At 40.6% G+C, this 26,193-nt stretch overlaps 2 protein-coding genes across 4 annotated transcripts in view; one reads left to right on the forward strand and one right to left on the reverse strand.

The window, feature by feature from the left end:
• The window catches only part of wdr7 (WD repeat domain 7), a 139,406-nt gene extending 115,449 nt beyond the window's left edge, over window positions 1-23,957 (reverse strand). The window contains exons 1-8 of one of the 3 annotated variants that reach the window (XM_028463195.1): window positions 23,781-23,957; window positions 12,788-12,959; window positions 11,574-11,680; window positions 8,705-8,783; window positions 7,373-7,547; window positions 5,289-5,350; window positions 4,957-5,076; window positions 4,722-4,867 (exon numbers count right to left, since the gene is read on the reverse strand). In XM_028463195.1, coding sequence (XP_028318996.1) covers window positions 4,722-4,867; window positions 4,957-5,076; window positions 5,289-5,350; window positions 7,373-7,547; window positions 8,705-8,783; window positions 11,574-11,680; window positions 12,788-12,946 — 848 coding nt within the window. In that variant the 5' untranslated portion in view covers window positions 12,947-12,959; window positions 23,781-23,957. Of the gene's footprint in view, window positions 1-4,721; window positions 4,868-4,956; window positions 5,077-5,273; window positions 5,351-7,372; window positions 7,548-8,704; window positions 8,784-11,573; window positions 11,681-12,787; window positions 12,960-23,780 lie in introns of all 3 variants that reach the window. The other 2 variants (XM_028463194.1, XM_028463197.1) reach the window with 2 other exon arrangements.
• The window catches only part of taf1c (TATA-box binding protein associated factor, RNA polymerase I subunit C), a 36,265-nt gene continuing 34,027 nt past the window's right edge, over window positions 23,956-26,193 (forward strand). Inside the window, exon 1 of the mRNA XM_028463199.1 lies at window positions 23,956-24,079. The gene's annotated coding sequence lies outside the window, so the exon portion shown is untranslated. The remainder of the gene's footprint in view (window positions 24,080-26,193) is intronic.

The following is a 26,193-nucleotide window of genomic DNA, read 5'->3' on the forward strand; positions in this document are numbered from 1 at the left end:
TGTGCTGTCCTTCACTGCTGCAAAGCATGAAAACCTCGATCCTCGGCTCCGGCTGACTGCTCCTTCCAACGTAGCCTCCAGCGGCCTCTCACTCCAGTATGACCCCGGTGACAGTCCCGCTGCTAGCTCTGTCCCAGACGGCCAGAGCTCACAGACCCCAGCACATCTCCTGCTGTCCCAGATCACGGCTCTTGACGCCCTCCAGGTCCGGCGAGCGTGGGTCTCTCTCCCGAGCCTTCACCACCGTGTAAGGCCCAGTTCCAGCTCCGTACCACGGTACCCGAGCCCCCAAAATCCAGCTACCCAGCTGCCGTTCAAAAAGAGTCAAGCTGTCCCCGAAGTCTCGGACGTCCGGCGTTACTCGTCCTGCATCCCTGCTAGGACCTGTGTTTGCCGCCACGTGGTAGCATAAAAGCAAATCCACCTGCTCTTCTTGCTTGCCTCAAGCGGCGATGGGAACGCACGCAGCCTCCGTCGTAGTCCGGCACATCTGAAGTCCGCCGAGGCCACCCTTCTTCCTTCTTACGGCGCTTCTGCCTCAGTAAGCGAAGAGGATATGACCCTTATGGACTCTGCTGCTGCCTGTGGCCTCAGCTGTGGCTCCCAGTGGCCTGCTACCTTTGTCGCTTCTCCGGGGCAGTATTATAGGTTGTTCCTGGGGGTATGCCTCTGCTCCACCGGCAGGGGGTGCCGCCTCGAAAGGGTCGACTCCTCTGCTGTTGGGCAGGCTGCTGCCGCCGCCGGTTGGGCCCTCTAGTAGTGTGCGATCAGTCGCCTCAAGAGGGCGACATCACGCCACAAATGGTTTCTCCGGCCACTGGCAGCCTGCTTCCGGGAGAGGGCGCCACCGTATCAGGACCGGTGCCTCCCAGGCTGAACGAGCCGGAACGCTTATACACCCTCTCCGTTTAGTGGGAGAAATAGGCAGCGATCACAGCTCCACCATGGGTGGGATTACAGGCTGCAGTCCCTCCTCGTTTTGCCGGTGTAATACACACTCAGGCTCAGGGGAGCCCGGCCCGTGTATTGCAAGAGGAGATCGGCTCTCTGCTAAGCAGAGGAGCAATCTCAATCGTTCTATCCGCACTGTCCCAGAGCGGTTTTTACTCCAGGTATTTTCTGGTCCCCAAACTAGGGAGGCATTCGCCCTATCCTGGATCTACGGGCTTTGGACAGATTTCTCAGGAAATATAAGTTCAGGATGCTTACGCACGCCTCCTTTTTACGCCTGGTGCGTCGGGGGATTGGTTCACGTTTGTCGACCAGAAGGATGCTTATTTCCACATTCCGATATATCGTCCTCACAGGAAGTACCTGAGATTTGCTTTCCGGGGGATATGTTATGAATACCGGGTGCTCCCCCTTGGCCTCTCACTGAGCCTGAGGGTGTTCATGCGTTGCACAGAGGCTACTGAGGAGGCGGGGCATCCGCTTGGCCACCTATTTGGGCAATTGGCTGCTTTTAGCACAATCTGAATCGGAGGCCACAGCGCACACGTGCATTCTGTTACGTCACTGACCTAGGGTTTTTGATAAACGAGGAAAAAAGCATGTTGTCCCCTATACAGGAAACTGTCTTCCTCGGACTGTCTCTTTGCCTCTCACCGCGCACCTGTTGGTGCAGCGTGTGGACACGTTCAGGGCATGCCTCGCGCTGTTTCAACCAGGCAAATCTGTTCAGTAAAGATTATGTCTCCGATTAGTCGGATTGATGGCTTCGGCCATCCACGTCATCCACCTCGGCCATCTCCACATGAGGGAATTCCAGCTGTGGGTGACCTCTCATGGGCTCAGCCTTGTGCTTCATGGCGCACAGAGGTTTCTGGTTACGCCGGAGTGCAGTGCAGAACGGCGCCACTGGCGGGCCTCACATTTCCAGACACGCGGTGTCTCCATGGGGACCGTTACGTCCAGGAAGGCTGCCAGCCTGACGGGCTAGGGTGTTCGAGGGCAAGTCGGTGAGAGGCTGCTGGGAAGCAGACCTCCGATGCTGTCACAAATTATTTCGAGTTGTCAGTGGTGTTCCTCTCGCTGATCCACTTCCTCTCATCTCTCAGGAGACATCATGTCCTGGTGAGGACTGACAGTACCACAGTGGTGGCGAATATCAACCGCTAAGGTGGTTTACGCTCCCGTCGGCTGCTGCTGCCACGCAGGCTGATCCTGTGGATTTGTAATCATCTCCTCTCTTTGAGAGCAACTCAAGATCCCGGGGTCCTGAACGTAGGCGCGGACCTGCTGTCTAGGAGTTTGCCGATGTACAGGGAATGGAGGTTACACCCACTGGTGGTGCAACAGCTGTGGGCCCGCTATGGATGGGCTGAGGTGGATCTGTTCGCCGTGGAGAAAAACACGCAGTGCGCATGCTGTGCTCTCCTCCTTGGCAGCTCCCGCTGCGCAGGGATCTGCTGTCACAGGCGGGAGGAACGATCTCCCACCCACACCCAGAGCGGCTGGGTCTGTGGGCTTGACCCCTGAATGGCTCCGTCTCACACTGTGTGATCACCAGCTTACAGGGCGCCAGGGCCTCTTCCACTAGCTCTCTGTACGATTACTAGAGATTTCTCTCTCATATTACTCATGAAACCGGGGTTATATGAATAACCTACAGTGTTTCGAGGGTTGGTTTCCCCAGGGGTGTCACATCCCTTTTTCAGGGCCCAGGGGAGTGATCTTATCATCCCTGCAGGGCCTGATTGACAAGCGCGTGGCCTGTTTCACTGTGAAAGTGTATTTGGCGGCGATCGCAGCCTGTCATGTGGGTTTTGTGGTTAAAACGGTGAGTCAGCTCCCACTGATTGGCCGTTTTTTATGAAGTGAGCACACAGCATGGGCAGCAGTCACGGGGTGGTGTGTAGCTCAGTGGGTTGAGCGCCCGCCCCATGTACGGAGGCTGTAGTTCCTCACCTGCAGCGGGTCCAGGTCCGATTCCCGGCCTGGGACCCTTTCCTGCGTGTCATTCCCTGCTCTCTCTAACCCCCTTCCTGTCAAGCAACTGTCATATAAAGGCCACTAGAGCCCAAAAAATCCTTTAAAAAAAAAAAAAAAAAAAAAAAAAAGGATGGGCAGCAGTCTAATTTGTCGTGTTCAGTCCGTGTACTGCGCAAGTACTTGGACATGTAGGGGGCCTCAGGAGGAGCGAATAGCTGTTGGTCTCCTGGGCTAATTCTCACAGGGGGAAGCCTGTTGCTAAGCAGCATCTGTCACCGGTGGGGGCCGTTGCTTTGGCAATGGCTCCCCATTACCAATAACAATGGAGGTAGGATTGTTTTGGCCTACGAGGGTTGGGGTCTGCAGCTACCCGAGGGCCTGCACGCACATTTGACTCGATGTCCCGCCACATCCTGGGCCTTGTTCTGTTGAGGACATTTGTGCAGCGGCGAGTTGGTCCTCGCCGCTCACGTTTGTCCGGGTGTACATGTTGGACTGTTTGCTGTCCTGATGTATAACGGACTCTGCCTTGCGGGCTGGGTTTTTTCACTCGATAAGCATGTCTGCACTACGGGAGCTGCCATATCCCATAGAGAGACATCTCACGAAATATTATGAAATAGAACTTTAGGTTATGTATATAACCATGGTTCTATGAGTAATATACGCGACATGTCACACCAGACAACCCTTCTTGCTTGAACAAGTGAGAAGAGGTACTTATTTTGAATGAGGAACTGTACATCCACCCACCCTCTAATAGAGGGTGGGAGTGTCCCCGGCGGATGGAAAGTTCTTTCCAGCCAATCAGGGCTTGGTGGATTGAGAAAAGTGCTTCTGAGGGCTACAAAGAGTGTGTATCCCATAGTGAGACATCTCACTCATATTACTCATAGAACCGGGGTTATATACATAACCTAAAGATAACCAGACCAACTGTGTAGTGAAATGTTTCTAAACACCATCTAAACTGCCAAAAAACTATGCAAATCATCACGGACTCCTAAATCAGAGCCTACCAGTGCCGGCTTAACTTTATCGTGTCTGTGGAACTCCGTTCGTTTCTCATGTAGCGCTGCATCACTCCGTAAAACATGAGTACACTTTAATCAGCTTCACCTGCTGAGAGTGTTTAAACATCATCTCATCAGTGCTACAGAAAATTCGAGGATAAAATTGTTCCATTCTTGTGGATGAGACCATCGATGCTAGGGATTGTAGAGTCCGAAACATCGTAGATTAATGACAACTTCTGATACTTTGTCCATTTATTTTAGTTTATTCATTACGGTCTGGAATGATGTCATCAGGATCATTCAAATTAGGTTAATATAAATTAAGTTGATCAAAATTTAATTAATAAACCTGCTCAGATTCAGTAAACCATTGATCCCTGAGGGGGAACTGGGTGACATTAATGCTGCTCTCATAAGTGTATGACATGAATAATTAAAAAGGAACAGAACAATCCATGTCAGTACAACTTATATATACCTTTTAATTGTATCTTACTCATTATTTTAAATTACATACATTTTTGTTTAATTAAATTTTTTTATTTTTTAGTATTTATTTTGTTTCCTCACGAGTTAAAAACTAATTTTCTGAAAAAATTGATGGAAGGAAAAAAATAAAACGCATATGCATTTAAATGTATAAACTATTTAAAAAAAAAAAAAATCAAATTGCAATCGCAATATCTGTCAGAAAAATCGCAATTAAGTTTTTTGTCAAAATTGTGCAGCCCTAACCCTGAGCCACATTCTGAAAAGTGTGAATAAACGAATTACCTTGCAGGCAGCTTGTAGATGTAACTGCAGCCATCTTCAGTCCAAATTATAACTTTGTCAGCAGCAATGAACTCTCCTCCAGTCCACACTTGGTCGTTTTCACTGGGCACTGAGCAAAGCAAGGAGTAGTCCCCTGCATCAAACACCTGGAAAATACAGGTAATGATGGAGATGAATCAACTAAGCTAACTCACTCAAACTTTTTCATCTGTGGCAGCCTTGCAAAATATCTCACCCTCCAGTACTTGGAGCAGACGACCAACAGGCTGCTCTGTGTGAAGGTGCAGAAGGAGATGCTCTGGCAGCCCTGACAGTAAATTGGTTTTGACTCTTCCTCAAACACAGGGTCCAGGTCCTGACCGCACACCACAGAGAAACCGTACAAATCCCAGTCTTAGCTAACCCATTTTTTTTATCTTGTTGCTTTTGGACATTGACAGCTTCCTGATAAATATCTCCAGGCAAACACAGATCCACTTTTATTTTAAGAAAAAGCCTCGTCTTTATTTTGATGTGCTTTTTCTATCAATATGCATGCATGTAAAGGTGTACCTGCATTTTGCTGACCTCAGCAGTTATGATCCAGACCTTTAAGATGCCCGACACTGACACGGCCACCACAGTGTCCTCTGCCAACAGAAATATAACATTCAATCATGGAATAAAAACATTCCCAATCAATAAAACCAATTGGTGCAGAATATGCTAAATGAGAACTTTTTGGAAGAAATTGGCAAAAATATTTATCTATTTAAGTTGATAGACACAATTGATTAACAAAATTCATCCAATCATATGTATTCTATTTAATTAAAATTAATGCGCTAATTTAGTCAAATAATTGAAAATGTTTAATTCGTTAAACATATTAAGAATTTATTTTTCTTTTTGCTGAACTTGGAAAATATACTTTCTGTGTATTAATTCTACATTAATTCCATGACTTTCCATAAATAAATATCTATTACAAGCTTTAGTCTCAAGTAGTCGCAATTAATTACAGAAAATTGTGCAACTAATTTGTTAATTTGTTTTAATCGATTGGCAGCCCCAATTCTAAATATTAAATGTATTTCAGGGCTCGACACTAACTTTTCCAGTGGTGGCACTGGTGCGACCAACCATTTCAGTTGGGTGTACAGCATGCTGATGAATAGTTGACTTAACTGGCGTACCGTAGTTTTGTATGAAGTAAAGATTGACAATGACTTGAGATATTTGCTAAATGTTTTCAGGTTTTAGTGACAATATTAAGTTTTTCTGCAACAAGCAGTGGCTGAAACAACAGGTCATTTCTTTTATATAATTTTAAAAGAACACATAATTTTTTTTAATAACAGCAAAGCATAACAGGTTACATGTATTCTGTTTTTTTTTTATTATTTTGCAGAAGGGCTGTACTTGAATTAACTTAACAGTAGCATAATCAACTTAGCATCTGCATTGCTTCACCCCACAGAATTCAATTCAGAGGGTCCAGCTCTTATAGTGGAGTCTCCTAACCCTCTTCCCCTGGTCAGGGGTCTGCAACCTTTACTCTACAAGGAACCATTTAACCTAATCTCACCTGGATTAAAGTCCTCCTAGAGCCAAAAAAATACCTTTTTAATGAAGACAATACAGTGTATTAAATTCTATACAGTTAAAATGATATAGAATAATGTTTGATTTAATTTATAATGATCCTGTAAATGGAAACGTTCTTCCTTTTTACTGCTGCCCTCAATGTGAGCGCACTCTCAGTGAAGGGCTCGTTATGCCTGGCTTCGTTCAAGGACCGCGTGCACTCCAAAAGAGCGCATTGGTGTTTATACATTCACCGTTGCACCACAGCCAAGTTGTGTGAGCGTGCACCGTCTCCTCAGAGAGAGAGAGAGAGAGAGAGAGAGAGAGAGAGAGAGAAACAGAGAGAGAGAGAGAGATGCACTCTGTGGAATATGATAAAGCGCTCAGCCGCTCCGTCCAAAATAAGGTCACCCATACGCACTGGCACGGATGTGACCAGATAAAATTTTTACTCGCACAGACTGAAAAAATACTCGCATTTGCGACAATTTTGGTCGCAGTCTCAAGCCCTATATTTTTCATCATTTCAAACAAAAACCAAAACAGCAATTATGCATTTTTTAATGTTTTATCTTAGCATAAATTTAGTTCTGTAGTCATTTTTTCACCCAACCAAAAGTCTGTTGTTGTGGTAGTAATTTTAAATATCAGTCACACTGGATTTGAACCATGATGTGTAATGATCTGTTGTTGTGTGCTTTGGATGTTAAAATCCAGCCAAAGCAGACCTGTAAAAGCTGTCAACAATGCAATGGAATGCTGCTAGGTAATAATGGTGTCTATCCTCTGACGTCACGGCCAAGAAGGCAGAACAGTGTAGAGTATATTTGCAGTAAACAATGTGAAATTATGTTTTGAATATTTTTACATAAAGGAAATATTTACTTGTAATGCATATAATGTTTAACAAAGACCCCTATAGATCCTGTTGGATTGATTCAGTTCCCCTTTAATATACCATTACATTTGTAGCAAAAACTATTCGATTATTCTGTACCAAAATGTTGACAGGAACATCTTGTGTATGTTTTAATCCTTATTTAGAGTTAATGCAGATACACCTAAAGGAAACCTGTACTGCCCACCTTGTGTGCGGTGAGATCGGATGATGCTCATGGAGCTGATCCAGTCAGGGGAGATCTTGGAAACCAGGGAGTAAAGGACCTCCAGGCTGGTAGCATCTACCACCAAGATTTCTGGATAGTGCCCATTACAAAGGAGGCGCCCTTCCTTCTGAGTGCCAATAGTGAACTGATAAAACTGGAGAACCACAATTAAGAAAAATAAAATTAGAAAAAGAAATCAAAGAAAAAGTCAACACAAAGGAGAGTGGAAAAGATGCTAAAGGATTAACAACTGTTAAAGCTAAGGCAGCTCATACTAATGTTTGTCCATATTTGCAAATAGAATTTGCTATTCTAGCAAAACATGACTTTAATATTGTAATCTTATTTGTACGGTAACTGTGGGGTTTGGGAATTAACCAAATGTGAAGATGAATCAAAAACATAAGCACCAGAATCCAGTGGAGATACTGTTAGATTATTCACTAAAGTATAAAATAAAATATATGAAATTTTGGAATGCAGTATCGGCAAAGGCTTCAAGTTGGTTTATGTCATTATTATTCAAATGTAGAAAAAATAGCTGGAAAATGATTATTAGTTGACTCGTAGCCATGTTTTCATCCACCTTGATAAAGCTGGTGAAGTCTGCTGCTTACTGCATGTATTAGTTCACATAGCTTTCACAGCTATACCATTAAGGGAAACACTTTCTATTGCAGTGATGATTAATGACTGATCGTTTAAAAGCAATAGTGCCTTTATGTTCAGCAATAAAAATGTAATTACCTTTAACAACATTAATACAAGTGAGGGTGGATGTTGATCCCATGCCACTTCCAATTACTGTACAGTAATTAATAAAGGGCACATTTTTATATATTAGATCTCTGCTGATCAGGCTTTCTTTGAGAAACCCGCACTATTATTTGTGACTAAGATAGATTCACAAATTCTTTAGAGAAGGACTTTTCCAAATTCCCTTTGAAATAACCTTATTACAGAAAATGCATTTAGGAACCATGTACGGAATTTTCATGGCATTTAGGTTCCAATAATATCCCAATTCATTAAAGGTTGGACAGTACCTGGAGTTTCAACATTTGTTTAATAAATAGGTGAAGTCAAAGACTTGGACCTAATGGTATACATCTACTGTATCTGATGACATTTTGTTTCAAAGAGCTTTTAACAGGTTGATGCTTTGGGCCTCTGGCTGCCAGCAGACAGGAGCAAACATTAAAGGCCTCTGTCAATGAGCCAGGCTAATACTGCGTCAAACACATTAAGTGAGGCCAGCAGTGAGGAACTTGGCATATACAATCAGATGGAAAAAATACATGAATTACTCACCTGTATGCCAGTGTGTGCACAAGCAAGCTTTGTGAATTCAATGCAGCGTCCATCATTAACATCCCACAAGCACATCTCCCTGTGGACAGAAACAACACAACTAAATAGAGAATATCTGTGCAGCCTCTTAGTTCAGACCTACAGAAGATCTTCAACCACTGGCCACCAAAATCTATTCTGATGGTAACGGAAAATGTTTGACCCAAAAACACCCTTCAACTGAACTGAGATCACAATAGGAGTTTTTGGTGTCCAAATTAATGTTAAATGTGACAAAGCCATCGTAGAGATTCAATGACCGGTTTGTTAAAACCACTTTTTATCAGTAGAGTTAGGTCACTATTTTGAGTGTTAAGAAGAGAGATTTTTATGATCGTGAATTATGATTATATATTACATTTTCATCTGACATTATCATTCCTCCTGCAAAAACAAAGGAAATGATGACACCCATCAACTTAATCAAGCTGATGCAGCAGCTATTCCTAAACAACGTACATACATGATCTTCACCGTTTTCACCTTATGTTCAAGATGCCAGGGCCATAGAAAGCTACATTTCAATCAGGCAACTTCTGGCCTTGTTCCTGACTGCACAAGAGGTGAGACCTGAGATACAAACGAGTGACTAAAAAGGAGACAGCCTTAAAGGTCCTATTGACATGTTTTAATCTAAAACTGGTTAAGGCTTTGTTTTATACATAAGGCTGACATTATGTTGTCATTATTATGACATGACACCAGTCATTATTAGGGGTTTCCCAATCCGATATTGATATCGGATATATTTTTTTCCAATTCCTTTTTTATTTATTGTATTCACTTGTAGAATACTGTAGATATTATGTTGAAGGTAAACATTTATGTAACCAATTTGTTAACTCATTCAGTGCCAGCCATTTTCAGATTTTCTACCCCCCTCAGTGCCGTTTTTGAGCATTTTGACTGATTTTAAAGACCTACAGAATATTTTCTACTCTGACTAAATCTGACACCAGATTCTGAAAGATTGAAACCTTTACTTTCATATAAAAAAACATTTGTTTCTGGCTTGTTTCGTTCTTTTGAAATCAGCCATTGAATAGAGCAAGTTTTACACAAATCTTCAGTTCCAGAGCAAAAAGCTGAGAAAAAAGCCTTTTTGTAAAAAAAAAATCCTGTCAGTGACTTTAAAGCTATTTTTTGCTTTAGTGACAACTAACATCTGAACATTGTTTCCTTATATAAAACAACAAAAAAAAACACAGACAGGGCTTTTGATGGCAAAATTATTATTATTTTGCTATCTATGTCAGAGATGAATAGAATTCTTACTGTATTTTGGCGTTCCTCCAACTTTCTCTCCCGTCAGTCTGCACACACGCAACTTCCTCTTCCTCCCCGACATGCAAAGTGTCACTACGTTCCCCATTCTTTTTATCGTTTTATCTCACCATCACCACACTATCCATGAGTTCAACACATGCTCTGGTCGAGTGTGCGCTGCTGGGAACTTCAACTCTCGTACGTAGCGCCATTTTCTGTCTCATAAATGCCTTTCCTCTCTCCCTCTGAGCTCTGCTGAGCATGGATGATCTCCCATCCAAAGGTGCGCTGCTACCTCCTACATGTCACCTATTATTTTGCCATCTGGCTCACAGGCAGGGGGTATTTTGTACCAACCCCCCCACCCTCCTCCCGACACGCAGTGATGACCCGTTTAGCCCGGTTAGTTGATGGTTTTATCTCACGATCACAACATTATCAATAATCCACTCAGGTCCACACATGTTCTGTATTAGTATGTGGTGCTGTGAGCTGCTGGATACGTCACAATATCACTTTGTAGCGCTATAATCTCCCTCGTTCCTGCTTCTTCCTGCTTTGCTGGGTAGCATCAGTGGCTAATCTCTCATCTAAAGGTGCACTGCTGCCATCTTCAGGGCACAGTTGGTCACTACAACACCCCACAGCTTAGATATTGATGAGGGACCTCCACCAGGGTGTTTTCAAGTTATCCCCGTGAAAAAAACGCAAATGACGAGTTATCTCGTCAATGGCACTGAGTTAATAATAAATGGGTCCGTTTTTCTCATACCTACTGTTGCTGACTATTGTTCTCTGTTTGAGTAACATCACTTAATCAAGCCTTTTCTAACATTCAACACTACAAAATAAGTATTTTTTTTTTATTAAAGAAGAGAGAGGAAAAAAAGATGTCAATTTAGCAAAAAACACTTCATGACTACCTTCATGACACCTTATTCATGCTAATGACAGATAACAGCATAATGTCAGCCTTATGTATTAAACTTCAAACAAACTGTGACTGGGCTGTGTTCATGTAATCTGTTTCCTTGGTTAAAGGGATCCTCCGCTGTTTTTACATTTGTGTCCCTCGATGTTCCAATTGTACGTCATGCTGTACATGTAGAAGCATAATCCTTTTGTTGGTTTTAAAGATGAGATTTAGAGCCGTTTAAAGACGATAATGGCATGCAAATGAGTCTGGGTTGATGACGTGTTCCAGGCAGACTGCCTCTGCATTAAAGTGTGCAGGCCATTGATTCAATGGGTTTGCTGCCTTTTTTTTTTTTTTTTTTTAACATTAACACAGAGGTAGAGTAGTTGTTTTTCTATGTTACAACATGTTTGATCACATAATTCAAAATGCAACCTTTAAATCATTTAAATGTGCCATTGACTTTATGTGTGTGTTCGTAATATGCCTTTGCACCAAGCATTCGTGTATAAAAACACTTTTTATCAACAAAAAATAAATTATCTGATTACTCAATTTAATTAATTCCACTGTTAAAGACACACCAGGAGACATGAGAGATTAAAGCACTGATCATGTCTATGCGATAAATGTGTGGTAGATACTGACCCACTCTCTGAAGCACTGACAATGTACTGTTTGTCTGTGCAGGCGCTGGCTTTGGACAGGCAGGTGATGGAGGCCGTGTGACCAAACAACATGGCTCGGGGACAAATCTGAGGAGGATAGAGGACGATGAGGAACATAAAACACTTGTGCAATCTTCAATACATCAATATACTGATCCCTAAGATCATTTTATTACCTAAAGTAAGCTTTACTTCCAGTACCAGAACACAAAGATATACAGTGGCTTAAAGTATTATTTGAAAGGCCTTCACTCTTTCTTTCTTGAACCAAGAGAAAAAAATATAAAAAATCATAACTAAACTATACACTAGAGTTTATTAATTAACTTAATTAAACTGGGCTTTAAACCTTTATTCGTCATGTATATATGTTGTTACACATATATTGAAATTTGTCCTCTGCAATTTAACCCATCCGCAGTCGGCAGCAATTTTGCAGCACCTGGGGAGCTGTTCGGGGTTAAGGCACTTGCTCAACATCCCACAGTAATGGCCCAGGTGAGGCTTGAACCGGGAACCCTCTGATTATAAGGTCCTTAACTACTAGGCCACCACTCATCAGATCATATGTATCTATGAAATTGGTCAATTGACCAAAAAAGTCACTAAATAAACGACTGGTATACTGACTAGTATGTGAATAATTTTGAAACAATTTTTGGCCTCAATTTTAAGAACTTACTTTAAATTTGAATTCAAATCAAATGTATTCTGAATAAATTTGATAAATTGAATCTTTCCATTTCGAACTAGCTTAAAAGGGTCAGTATGCAATTTACTCCTGAATCTTAGTAGATTAGAGACTTCAGTTAAAAAACTAACAGCAAAAAAATAAAATAAATTACCAATCCAAAATATGAAATCTTGGTTTAAATACAATTTACCTGAGATAACTTCACGTTAATAATGGTAAATTTAAATTTGTTTTAAAATACATTTTTTAGGTTTTTTTTTTTAAATATTCATAATTTCAACATGCTAAAACAGGTGTTTGAAACTGATATTTGTTCACAGGCAACACAGGCCAGTTTGATCTCATTCTAAATTTTCTGTTATTTTTCCAATATCGGTTGCTCTGGTGGGCCATATTTGGCCAGAAGGCCTTGAGTTTGGTTCCATTGTCCCAGCAGTCTCTTCTACATCACTGTTAAACATTTAATCCAACTGAGTTATCAAATTTTAGCTTCATGCTACCTTGAGCTCAGGTGTCATGTCCCACAGGCAGATCTGTCCATCATGGCAGCCAGTGATGATAGTCCTGAAGTCATCCATCACGAGCAGGCTGCTTATGCAGTGCGTGGGAGCTGTGCGGCCCCAGAGCACTATGGGTAGAACCAAGTTGTTCCCTGACATTGTAGCGATGAGTCTGAAATAAAAAAAATTATGTGACTCAGATGTGCAGTACATCAGTACAGAGGTCAAAGGTGAAAATGCTCAGCAGCAGTGTCAATTTTGGCAACTACTGTGGACTAACTTTTGTTCTTGTTTTTGGTGTCAACTATAATGTTTCACATGACTACAACTAGGTTATGAAAAATTGCAAACAAAAACAAAATGACATACTATTAAAGATCAAACATGAAAAAGCTTTTAAAAATTAAAAATTAAACTTTTGTCTAGTTTTGTCTAGCAGCAAAGTAGTGAGGTGAGTTAGTTTTAAGTGATTTCTCTTAAAACTGATTTTTTTTTATTTCATATCATCTTTTATATAAACATTCCTTTGAAATACTTTACTTTTTTTTTTTTTTTTTTAAGTATTTTGATTGGATTAAATTAAAAACTACTACTACTACTACTACTAATTTTGCTAATGCACTTCAAATTCTTTCAGACTTTTTACATGCAGTGGAAGTCATAGTGGAACATATTGATTACATATGATATGAATCTAAAATATTTTTCACACATTGGTTGTGTCCTACCAATTTTGGCACTAGATTATGTCTGGGTTATCTGAAAGAAGGCACTTCTGGAAAAGTTCCAAAAGTAGCTAAATAATAACGAAAATTAAAAATTGAAAAAAAAAAGTCTATATACGTAAGTGTATGTGTGTGTGTATGTGAGCTATATATTTGCACAGATTTTGGTAAACACGTATAAGCACGTACAATCTCAAAGGACAATCTCTACCACCATGTCAGCTCTTTCTTCTCCATCCCCCCCCCCCCCCCCCCCTTACATTTCATATAACCATCCTTTTCTTGTCTTACTCTTTTGATACTGGTTGTTGTTGTTGTAGTATACTTGTGCTTTTCACTAACCTTTTCAATCCAAGTTTCCCATGACACTACTGTGTACCAATGCTCACAGGCTCTGGGTTATTCTCACATCTGTATGGACTAAACATCACTACTTTCCATGTCTCAGTTTTCAGTAACATCCTGGAATGTGCGTGGCATTAATATATTTGATTATGTATCGAGATTAAATGCAGACATTGTCTTCTTTCAGGAAACTCACTTACTTAAATCAGAAAAAAAATCTCTTACAGACTCAAATTTTAACAAGATACAGTATATAATTTGTTTCAATTCCAGACAAAGAGGAGTCTCGGTTCTTTTCAACAAAAGGTTACTCTTTAACATACTCAACTGCGCCATAGACCCAGAGGATAGATATATTACTATAAACGTGGTAATCTATAATAAATGTTTCACAATTTAAAATCTCTATGCCCTCAATTAGAGATGTAACGATTCACTCAACTCTCAATATGATTCACGATACGATTCTCTCACGATTTATTTTACAAAATGGGACTGTACATAAATGACTGAAAAAGTTTCCTTTATTTTTTTTTGGAAAATACTGTACTATTTTCCTTTTATTTTTCATTGTCAAAAGAATCCCTTGGTAAACTATTCAAAACAATGCAATTTAACTAAAAATAAATCTTGAATGAAATAAAGGAATAATACAAATGAAGAAGCCTCTTAATTTAAATTCTGGTTCTATAGATAACAATACAAAACTGCATAATAGTTCTTTTACTTTTTTAAATTCAACTGAAAATGTATTTTGTGCCATATAAATTGGACTTAAAAAAAAAAAAAAACACTCATTGCACTGTATTTGCGTCAGATATTTGTTTGGACCAGCAGAGGGCGCTGGTAACCCAGTGGTCGTTTGGCATGCAGATATCTTGCAGTGAAGAAGAGATGCTATGCTAGCAGACAGAGCTAATAGAAAAACGTGACTTACGTAATATTACAGAAATTCTTTCAGTGCTAAAGGGGTAAGGAATCATTTATGAACATTTTAAGAGTATAAGGCGGCCAGAAAGAAAGTGATAGCAGATTCCGCCCGCCGCCTCCACTTCTGGATAAAGTACTGCGATTCAATTTTCACAACATCGATGTGAACCGTGATACCTATGAATCGATTTTTAACTGCCTTACGAGTAATCGTTACATCCCTACCCTCAATAATTACGACCCTGATTTCTTCCATAAAGTTTTTTCGGAGTTATCAGACCTTTCTGCAGACTCATCTTTAATCACCAGAGGTGACTTCAATCTGGCACTGACTCAACACATCATTGGACAGATCCAGTAAGTGCCCAAATATAAAACTATCCCGATCTGCTAAAGTATTAATGAATTACATAGAAGATCTTGGAATAGGAGACGTATGGAAACTGAACAACCCAACTAAAAAAGAACACCTTCTCCCCTGTGCATAAATCCTTCTCCCGAATTGACTTTTTCTTTCAAACAATTCCATCACACATAAGATTTCCTCTAAAGTACATCTTATAATCAATAGTGATCATGCCCCGATATCCCTCACCCTGCAGTGTGAATCTAATCAGAAATGATCCTCTCTATGGCGCTTTAACACTTCATTACTTAATGACAGTGAATTTGGAAAAATTATAAGAAAATAATGGGAGAACTTTCTGTTAAATGACTCCCCGGAAGTGTCACCGTCCAAACTTATACTCATCTAACTTAAACCCTGACCCTGAAGATATTAATACCTTTCTCAATAACTTAAACCTACCACAGCTCACCATAGATCAGAAAATCACCTTAGACTCACCATTAATCTTACAAGATCTACAAAATGCTTTGGATAGCATGTCAACAGGCAAAGTACCCGGTCCAGATGGGTTTCCTGCCGAATTCCTAAAACATTTCTGGTCAATGCTGGCTCCGCTTTTTTTCAGCGTAGTAACAGAGATTAAAAATAAATGTTACCCTCAAGCTATCGTCCCATTTCACTTATTAACAAAGACAAAAATAATTTCCAAAGCAATCACTTCCAGGTTAGAAAACGTAGTAGTACAGCCAATTATATACCAAGACCAGACAGGATTCACTAAAAATAGACACTTCACAGACAATGTGAGAAAACTGTTTAATTTGATCAACATGGCACAGAACTCTAAAAAGAAAACAATCTTGTCACTCGATGCAGAAAAAGCATTTGATAGAGTCAACTGGTCATTCCTCCTTGCTGTCCTTGGCATATATGGCTTTGGAGAATCATTCATACAATGGATCTCCACCCTGTACACTAAACCTAAGGCCTCAGTAACAACGAACAAAATAACATCCCAAAGCTTCACACTGCAGAAGGGAACCAGACAAGGCTGCCCACTCTCACCTTTGCTTTTTGCAATATTAGTTGAACCTCTTGCAGCAGCTGTTCATCAGAACTCTGTTATTAAAGGAATCCACTCCTCCATCTCAGAACACAAAATTAATCTTTATGCGGATGATATTTTACTCTATTTGGAAGAACCCCAATCCTCATTAGAAGAAGTATTTAAACTAATAAACAGCTTCTCTAAATTATCAGACTATTCCATTAACTGGTCAAAATCATCAATCCATCCATTAAAAATTCATGGAACCCAGCCAGCCAAAATCAAAATCTTACCTAAAATGAACTATCTGTTCCCTATGATCCCATTGAACAATGGTTCCAAAGATTAGATTCTGCAATTACAAAATTCTGTGCAAAGACTAAAAAACCTAAAATAAGCCTTTCAACCCTACAAAAAAATAAAAGCAAGGGTGGTTTAGAAGCCCCTAATTTCATGCATTATTACTTAGCAAACCAAATATTACATTTAACAGAATGGCTAAAACCAAAATAATACTACAACACCTGGCTAGAAATAGAACAGTTAGACTGCAAACATATTAAACTCTCTGATCTCCCTTTTATCACTACAACCCTGTAACGTCACAACTGCTTTAAAAACCCACTGATTGCCTCCACGATGACTGTGTGGTGGAAAGCCCTGGACATTACGAATGTTCAATTAAAAACTAGAATGTTGTCTCCAATCTGGCACAACCCCGACGTTAGAAATAGAAAAATACTGCTCTATCTGATGACATGGGAAGAGAGTGGAATCACTCATCTCCAAGATCTCTTGGAAATTGACAAGCTCAGGACATATAACAATCTAACCCAGGGGTGTCAAACTCACTTTGGTCTTGGGGCCGCATACAACTTAATCGGATCTCAAGGGGGCCAGACTAGTAAACTCATTCCAAAATTACATAGAACTAACAATAAGTCCACTTTTTTTCTTTGTATTGGTGCAAAGAAGAAGAAGTAAATTATAAAAATATTTATATGAAATGAATTGTCCCTTTTACTAAATATATTATGAACAACCTAAGAATTTTTAAGAAAAGTATGTGCAATTTCAACAACACTTTTACTCACTTTAACATTTATTCAAGTGCATTATGCATAAAAACTGATCAGTGATTGTACAATGTTGCAAAACATTTATTCACAGTTTTGTGGAACTTAAACACACTGTCCTGCATGTTAAAATACATCAAACACATACAAATTTAGAAATGATTTAAAATCCATTTTCCACATCTGGGAAGCAATTCTGAACACATGAACTGACTCCACACACTTGAAATCTTAAGTGGCAGCTGTTTTAAACAGACATTTGATAAAGTAAATTTGTCCCCTTCCTTGTTAATATAAAATAAAATGTATACATGTAAAAAAAAAAACTCACATACATAACATATATGGCATTCATAAGAAATAATATTTTACTCAACAAAACTCTCCTGTTGTAAATCTGTTACTGACTAGCACTGACTTTCACAGCAATTACAACAGCAAATATTCAAAGCTGTTTATTTTTATAGTGCAATGTTGAAAGCAGCATTCCATAGGATTTAGTGTTGCTCAGTATTTGCCCCTGAAACTTGGCATCTTTTAGCCTGCACAAGTGCATCAATATCAGGCTTCATGTCCTGAGAAGCAGCCAGTTTCAGAATCTCTTTTACGTGCTTATGTGTGAGCTTTTTTAGCGAAGCTTTGTTTTATTAATGTTCATTACTGAGAAGACCTGCTCACAAAGGTAGGTAGTCCCAAACATGGACAACATTTTTGCAGCCAGTGCTGTCAATTTAGGATAGCCTGGTAGGAGATACTTGTAAAATGTGTCCAAGCCCACAGAAGCAAATGTGTCCTTCAATTCTACATCACACTGCAAATCAATGATTTCAAGTTGCATGTCAATGGGCACATCAGAAGCTCTGACTGTGAATGGTGAGCGAAAAACTGCAAATTCTGTCTCAAGTTCGCTAAAGACCTGAAATCGCTTCTCAAACTCCCTCAGCAACCCTGAAATCTTGTCTTTGTACTGTGTCATGTGAGGGTTAACGCTTGCTGCGCACACATCTCTGAGACAGGGAAAATGAGCAGCGTCACCGCTTGCCATCTGCGTCTCCCATAACGCGAGCTTTAACTTGAATGCACGTATGCTGTCATAATACTGTGTTACAATTTTTTTGCGTCCTTGCAACATTTTGTTCAGATTATTCAAGTGCTCTGTAATATCAACCATAAATGCAAGGTCCTGCAGCCAAAGTGGGCACTGTAATTCCTTAACAGGTTTTCCTTTTTTCTCCATGAATTGTCCGCTTTCCCCACGTAGATCAAAGAAGCGCTTCAGCATAGCACCTCTGCTTAACCATCTTACTTCAGTGTGGTATGGCAGACCATGGGTAATGTTACAGTCACTGAGAAAGCTGTCAAACTGACGATGATTGAGACCTCTGGCTCGGATGAAATTAACAGTTCGGACAACCACCTCCATGACGTGATCCATTTTAAGCGACTTGCAACATAATGCCTCCTGATGCAAAATGCAATGAAATGTCCAAAAATTACCTCCTCCGTTTGCGGCTTGTACTTTCTCTCTGAACTTTGTCACAACACCTGCCTTTTTCCCGATCATTGACGGTGCACCATCAGTAGCCAGGCTTACGGCGCGGGACCAGTCCACCCCGACTCTGTCCAGCGCTCCAACAACGGAGCGGAAAATGTCCTCAGCTGTTGTGGTGTCGGTCATAGGCACCAACTCGAGAAACTCTTCTGTGACAGTCAAAGTCTCGTCAACTCCACGAATGAATATGGCCAGTTGAGCGACGTCCGTAATATCAGTACTCTCATCAATTGCAATAGAAAATGCCAGAAATGACTCCTCTTTGCGTTTCAGTTGGCTGTCCAAATCTGCCGATAGTTCCGAAATCCTGTCTGCCACGGTATTTCTCGTCAAGCTAATATTGGCAAAAGCTTGTCGCTTCTCAGGACACACAATTTCGGCAGCCTTCAGCATACAGTTTTTGAGGAACTCCCCGTCACAGTACGGCTTTGACGCTAATGCTATTTGGCTAGCAATTACGTAGCTGGCTTTCACCGCAGCATCACTGACCTCTCGGCTCCGGGTGAAAACAGATTGCTGTTTCCTCAGACCCACCAGCATTTCATTTACCTTCTGTTTTCTCAGTTCTCCGTGCAAGGTGTTGTATTTTTCACCATGCTGAGTTTCATAATGGCGCCGAATATTGTATTCCTTAAGCACCGAAACTTGCTGCATGCACACCAGGCACACGGGTTTCCCATTCACCTCCGTGAACATATAGGAAGAGGTCCATTTTTCTTGAAAAATCCGACACTCTGTGTCCACTTTTCTTTTTTTTGACAAAGACATTTCACTGAAGAGGGTGCCAGGGTCAACAGAAAAAGCGGGTAAAGTGATAGAACTGACTAAAACACAGCGCCCCTAGCGGACAATATAGGAACTGCAAATTTTAAAGAAAATGAAGTTTATTCTTCTTTAATAATGCAGATTTATCCCGCGGGCCGGACTGAACCCACTGGCGGGCCGGTTCCGGCCCACGGGCCGTACGTTTGACACCCCTGATCTAACCCATACATTTGATACAAAAGTAATTTTTTACAGTACTTACAAGTAACAGAGACTATCAAGAAATATACTCCAGTAGATCTAATTACCTTACAACCTCCAGAACTGGCTATATATATGAAAAAAATCTCAACAAAATCAACAATATACAGAGCACTCTCGAACACTAACTCTAATCACTTACCAATCGCTAAATGGGAGGCTGAACTTTCAATCACCACGAACACCGACTTCTGGACAGAAATTTGTTATCATACTTTTAAGATGACAAAAAACACAAACCTTCAGCTAATTCACTACAAGGTCCTCCAAAGATCCCACATTACCCAACAGAAAATGTATGAAATTGACATCTGCTCTCAGTGCACCCAGGGAACTAGTGATTCCTATTTACATGCCTTATGGCTCTGTTAAGCAGTTCAACAGTTTTGGTTTCTAATTATTGAAAAACTGTCCTCCATTTTGGACTGCAGGATTCTTCTCTCTCCAAATCTATGTCTGATAGGAGACCTGATCTTGATCTTCCAGCAAACCAATCGCAATCCATCCTTGCGACACTCACCATACCAAAAAGAAAAACAATATTAGTGAATTGGAAAGATAAACAATCCTTAAACATAAACCAATGGCAAAATCTCCTCATAGAATTTATTTCCATGGAAAAGACGTCTGCTTTCAGAAAAAATAAAATAACATGCTTTGAGGAGCGTTGGACTCCTTTTGTAACTGTTGGTGGCACTTGGTGTGGGGTGGCGGCGCCTTGGCTGGGGGTGCTTGGGTTCGCCTGCTTATTGGTCGGTGGGTGGCGGGGTGGCCCTGCTTGGGCGGCTGATGGCGTCTTTTCTCGCCGGGAGGCCAGGGCCACCTCCCGCTAGAGGGCGTTGTATCGTGGCTTCTATTCCAGGTCCTTTTGGCCTGGGGTCCGATCCTTGCTGGCTTTGGGCACGCCGACGGGCACCTACCAGCTGCCCGTTCGGTGCGGCTCTGGCCGTCTACTGGGTGTGGGCCTTGGCCCCTCTGCTGGGGTCTCGGGCGGGGGGCTCTCTGTGCCCTCCCCTCAGGGTTTGGGTGCGGGGATGGGGGTGGATGTTGGTGGGGGGCGTTGGAGTTGGGGGTTGGGGTCGGTGGCGGGGTGCGCTGGTCCTCGGCTTCTTGGCGTTTTCTCTAAGTAAGTAAGTAAGTATTTATTTATAAAGCGCTTTTCGCAGATAAAATCACAAAGTGCTGTACACAGAAACAATAAACATACATTTACATCACATGTGTAGCATCATAAAAGGGCAGTAAAAATTAAAAATAAAATCTTGTTAACTAAAAGCTTTTTTGAAAAGCGAAGTCTTCAAATGTTTTTTAAAAGTGTCCACGCAGTTCATCTCCCGGAGAGACTGGGGCAGACCATTCCAGAGTCTGGGGGCTGCAGCCTGGAACGCCAGGTCTCCTCTGGTTTTAAATTTGGTTTTTGGGAACCTTGGTAGACCCTGACCTGAGGATCGAAGGCTGCATCCTGAAGTGTAGGGACACAACATGTCTGAAATGTATAGAGGAGCCTGGCCATGCAAAGCCCGGAATGTTAGAACCAGTATTTTATATTCAATCCGGAAATTGACAGGGAGCCAGTGCAGGGAGGAAAGTATCGGGGTAATGTGTGATGTTCTGGACGTACCGGTCAAAAGTCTGGCAGCAGACTTGTGGGTATGGGGGGCGGTGGCTGCCTCTCGCTTGGGGTCTTAGGGGTGTCTGGGGGCTGCTCGGCCGTGGGGGGTTGCCTGGGCTTCCTGCCCCTGCTCTTTCTGCTAGCCTGGCTGCATCTTCGGGTCCAGGACAGCGCTTGGGTTTGCAGTGGCAGTTCTTGCACATACATTGGTCTACGATGCACTGGCATGCCTTGGACAGTGGGATAAAACTCGTAGTGCGCTTAACTTTAGATCCCAAATACCTGTTTCAGGTATTACCACTCACTCCTTCCCTCTGTCCACAGCTTGATTACACAACACAATAAGCACAATATGCAGAACTACAACTTCACATCTCTTCCCCACCCTTCCATTTTCTACCTTGAATCTCTCCTCCCTGCTCCCTGAGAGGAATTATTCTTTCTTCCAACTCGACAATCCAAAATTAAATCAATTAATCTCGATCGAATAATCCAGCTCTACACAACTTTACATAGCTGGTCTATTAGGTACTATGTTCAGGGCTGTGCACCACAGGGCTCAGATGGAATGATGACTTCCATACAATCTGGTTTTGAAACACAGGCGGAGTTAACTCCTCTAAATGAAACACAGAAGCAATGGATGAAGCTGAAGAATGGTATGATTGCTTGCTGAGAAACAAACGTTTCATAAGAGGCTAAAGGCAGAGCGGGTGAACACGACTGAATTGAGAAAATAGCATTTCTAAGATGGCGAGACAACTAGTGTCAAACTGTCACAGTGGGCCTGTGGATTTGCTCCTATCGCGTAAACTTCCTAGTCAGGACCAGGTTATGAAGTGGATAACATCTACAGTATGGGAGTACAAAAGTCCCACCTCCTGACCAGTCAGTTCTCTTGGAAAAAGACCTGCCCATTCTTAGAAGGTCATGGTTTGTGCACAGATTTGACAACTGGACTTAGGAAAAAAAGATTATTCATGGATATAAATGCAATGCTTTCATTTACCGATGACATCCTTCAGGAAAGGTATAGATTTACATCTGATGGACTGATCTACAGTCAGCTGATGAAGCCTGTCGGACGCTCTCCGTATCGTGGACAAAAATATTAGAATGTATCGCATCACGAGGTACCTGGCAATACCTAGCCCTATTGATCAATATATCTAAGATAATATTGCATAAATAAAGATGTAAAAGGTTGAAATTGCCACTTGAAAGTTTGTTTTCATCTCCACCGTAAACACTTGACAGGTGCATAGAAGAGTTTTTACACCCTTTACGATATCACAGGGAATAGCGAGAACAAACTAGAATAAAAATGGTGTCAAACAAATTAAGTAAAAACACCTGATTCAAATGATTAACTTATCGTCAAGCTCTGCAGAAACCTGATAACAATCCTGGTCATTTCAATCAGGTGTGTTGGAAGAGGGAAACATCTAAAACATGCTGGATAGTGGCTCTTGAGGACCAGGATTATCCACCCCTGCACTATACCCTTTACATCCGTTTACGGGATTCCACATTAGGGCTCCAACTAATGACTATTTTAATAGTCAACTAGTCATTGTTTATTGAAACGATTAGTCGACTAATCAGATGACAAATCGTACATTTGTTTGCTCTATGTTGCTACAATCTTTTAAATTTGGCTTGGGGCAAATTATGACAAATAAAAACAATAAATAAAACAATTCCCACCTTAATAAAGTATCATCATGTCAGAGTTGATTGATGCTGCAATGTTTAACTACTCCTTACAGAAATATACAGAGACAATTGGAATATTTTAGACTAATGTCTGTTCTGGTTGACTTGTGTGTTTGTTTGACATCTGATAAAAGGAAACATAATCATCTGAAGCTTTGCCATTTAGATAATATCAAAATGTATAATGATCATAAAACCCCAAGAATGCTTTGATAAAGGCAAATAAGCAGTACCTAACCTAACTTTGACTATTGCTACATTGCTAGTATTGAAAAAAAAATACACAGAGAGCAACACACACACACACACACACACACACACACACACACACACACACACACACACACACACACACACACACACACACACACACACACCTTTAGTAAATAACCCGACAGCCCAGATAGCATTTACAGGAAATGTAAGGACTCAAGGAAATATTAAATTACATTTCCAAGATAAACGTTTAACGTAATGGATTATTTGATGCCAGAGTAGATATTAACTGTGCAGACAGCAAAAACCAGCTAAAGCTAAACTGCAATGACGGCACTTCCGCATTAGCAGCCCAGGTAACGGAACCAAAACGAAACATTATAGCACGACTCACGTACCAAAAGCAATAAATCTACGGTGACATATCCTTCCCACGAAAGGTTCGTCAACGGTGCTTCTCGTAGTGGTAGAACAACACAGCAAAATCCCTTCCACCGCTGACTTAATTGATCTTTACGGTCAGCTGATCAGAATGCTGTCACTTCTTCTTCTTTCGTTTAATTCTAGCAGCTACCTTGATGAACAAAGGTGCTGCCTCCTGTGGAGTACAGTGGAAGTCACAAAATCATGGTTCCGCTGGAGGACAGGAAAGCTTCACGAGTGTTTCTCTTTCAGGCTGACGGAGTGCACAGGACAAGTACGAGTATTTTTTTAATAAACAACTAAAATACTTAATATTAATATAACAATATACAATATAGTGATAATATACAAACAAAAGGGAGAGTAAATCAGATCAGTAGCATCGGAAAATTAAAAGCATTTTGAAAGAAAAAAAAGAAAACAAACATGAAGGCGTTCAATAGAAGTCAAGGCAATGGTACAGTTGAACTCTGATTTAAAGAGAGCTTTTGTTTTAGTGTCTGATGTCTCAGAGTTTTACCCAAAGAAGTGAACCAGTTCAGAGAGGTTAAACCTGAAGTTACCTCTAAAAAAGAATATTATTAGCTCTTTCCTCACCTTTGTTCTTTTCTTAAACGTTGTTGTTGAGTAGCATTTATTAATAATTCCAGCAAGTTCATTTTGTCTTCTTTTTTTTTTTTTTTTAAATAATGTGTTAAGGAGGTTTCATTTATTCAGAATTTTTTTTTCAGGAAATTTGATCTCCTTATATGTTTCAACTGCCAACTGTCACTTTCACCAACATATTAGCAAGATTAATTAACTGAAGTTTATTACAAAATATACACAAATGACCAACTTCATACCATATTTTAATTGCTTTTTTTTCCTTTTTTTTTTTGCAAAACATGTTTAACACATTAGTAGTTTTTGAGCTTGTTTATTTTGTTGGGTATTTCAGACATATAGTGTGTTTGATATATTTTGCGATTGAAAAGAGTGGGGATGTTATGATTGGATGTTATTATATGTTTGACTGCTACAACGCATTACTGATTATTATTCAATGCAGCAAAGGGACTAGAGTAAGACTCTAAACAACTGTGGTAAAGCTTTGAATTTTTACCAGTAACATATTTTAAGTCATGTAGTTGTCTCGAGTAGACGGTTCTACTTTACTAGTGAGGTTTATTCATGCACTAATGAACAGAGCTTTTGTTTACTAGTACCACTAGTACACTGGTCTCACCAGTAGTACAAAGTAGAGTGTATACCAGTAATACTCGTAAAGCCAAAAGGTTTACTAGCACTAGTAGACTCAGTCCAAATTAAATAGGAGGGTTAATAAACAAATACATCACCCTGATTGATTGTAGTATTTTGAAAAGCCAATGGAAAGTCAGAATTTGCTTTTTCCTGCCCCCTTAATATCATATAATGCTTACTTGCTACTTGCATACTATTTATTTGCATATGCACAGCAAAGGAACAGAAGAGAAGAGACAATATAATCAGGAAACAGATTAGAACATACTGCACTTAAAACACTATTAATAGGAAAACATTATACTGGGAATTGTGACCGCTGTGGCCAAGAAGAGTACAATAGATTGTGCCAGAGGTATGAGGCTAAAAGACAAATGTTGTACACTTCTCAGAAACTACGTGACATCATGGATATTTTACAACAGAACTTAGGGTGTATGTGTTATAGATTTGTGTTTCACTTCCTTAGAATTGCAAAGATGTTTGATACGTTGTAATTTATATTATATTTTATTTTGAAAAGAGTCAATATCAATATTCTGGTCCACACACATTCCATTCCACTTGGTGAAGACAATGCACCAAATCGTTGTTTAGCAACCGCCAATAAAACACCATGAGTGGAAGTATTTTATTTGAATACAAACTTACAAACACCATTAAGCTGGATGTCAACCGTTGTAGTGACACTTTTTCCACTCTCAGCCAGATTTAGTATTACAGATTTTTTATGAGATTGAAAGCATGGGCTGCAGTGTATTGTTTATTTGTGTTCCTGTGGAGAGAAATTAAGTTGTTGATTTATTGGCTAAAGAGTTGCTAAACAGGGACTATATTGATTATCACCTGCCTTTAGGAAAGTTTGAATGCTGCAACATTGCTAAGGAGTATCTTGAAAATTTCTGGCAGAAAGAATGGGACGTTACCATGGGGACGCCCTATTTTTTACCTGCCAAACTTCTGTTAAGAGCAATCAGTCATTGACCACTTGTCAGAGGAATCAAATTGTCATCACTATAATGAGGCTTGGCCATGGACTGGCTGCAGGAAACACCCTACTAGGCTTTGTGAATGTGGAAATTTAGAAACTGTGAATCATGTCCTGTAGTCATGTAGTAAATACGCAAGCAAAAGAAAACAACT

This window comes from Gouania willdenowi, chromosome 12 (assembly GCF_900634775.1).
Source record: "Gouania willdenowi chromosome 12, fGouWil2.1, whole genome shotgun sequence".
NCBI classification, from domain to species: domain Eukaryota; kingdom Metazoa; phylum Chordata; class Actinopteri; order Blenniiformes; family Gobiesocidae; genus Gouania; species Gouania willdenowi.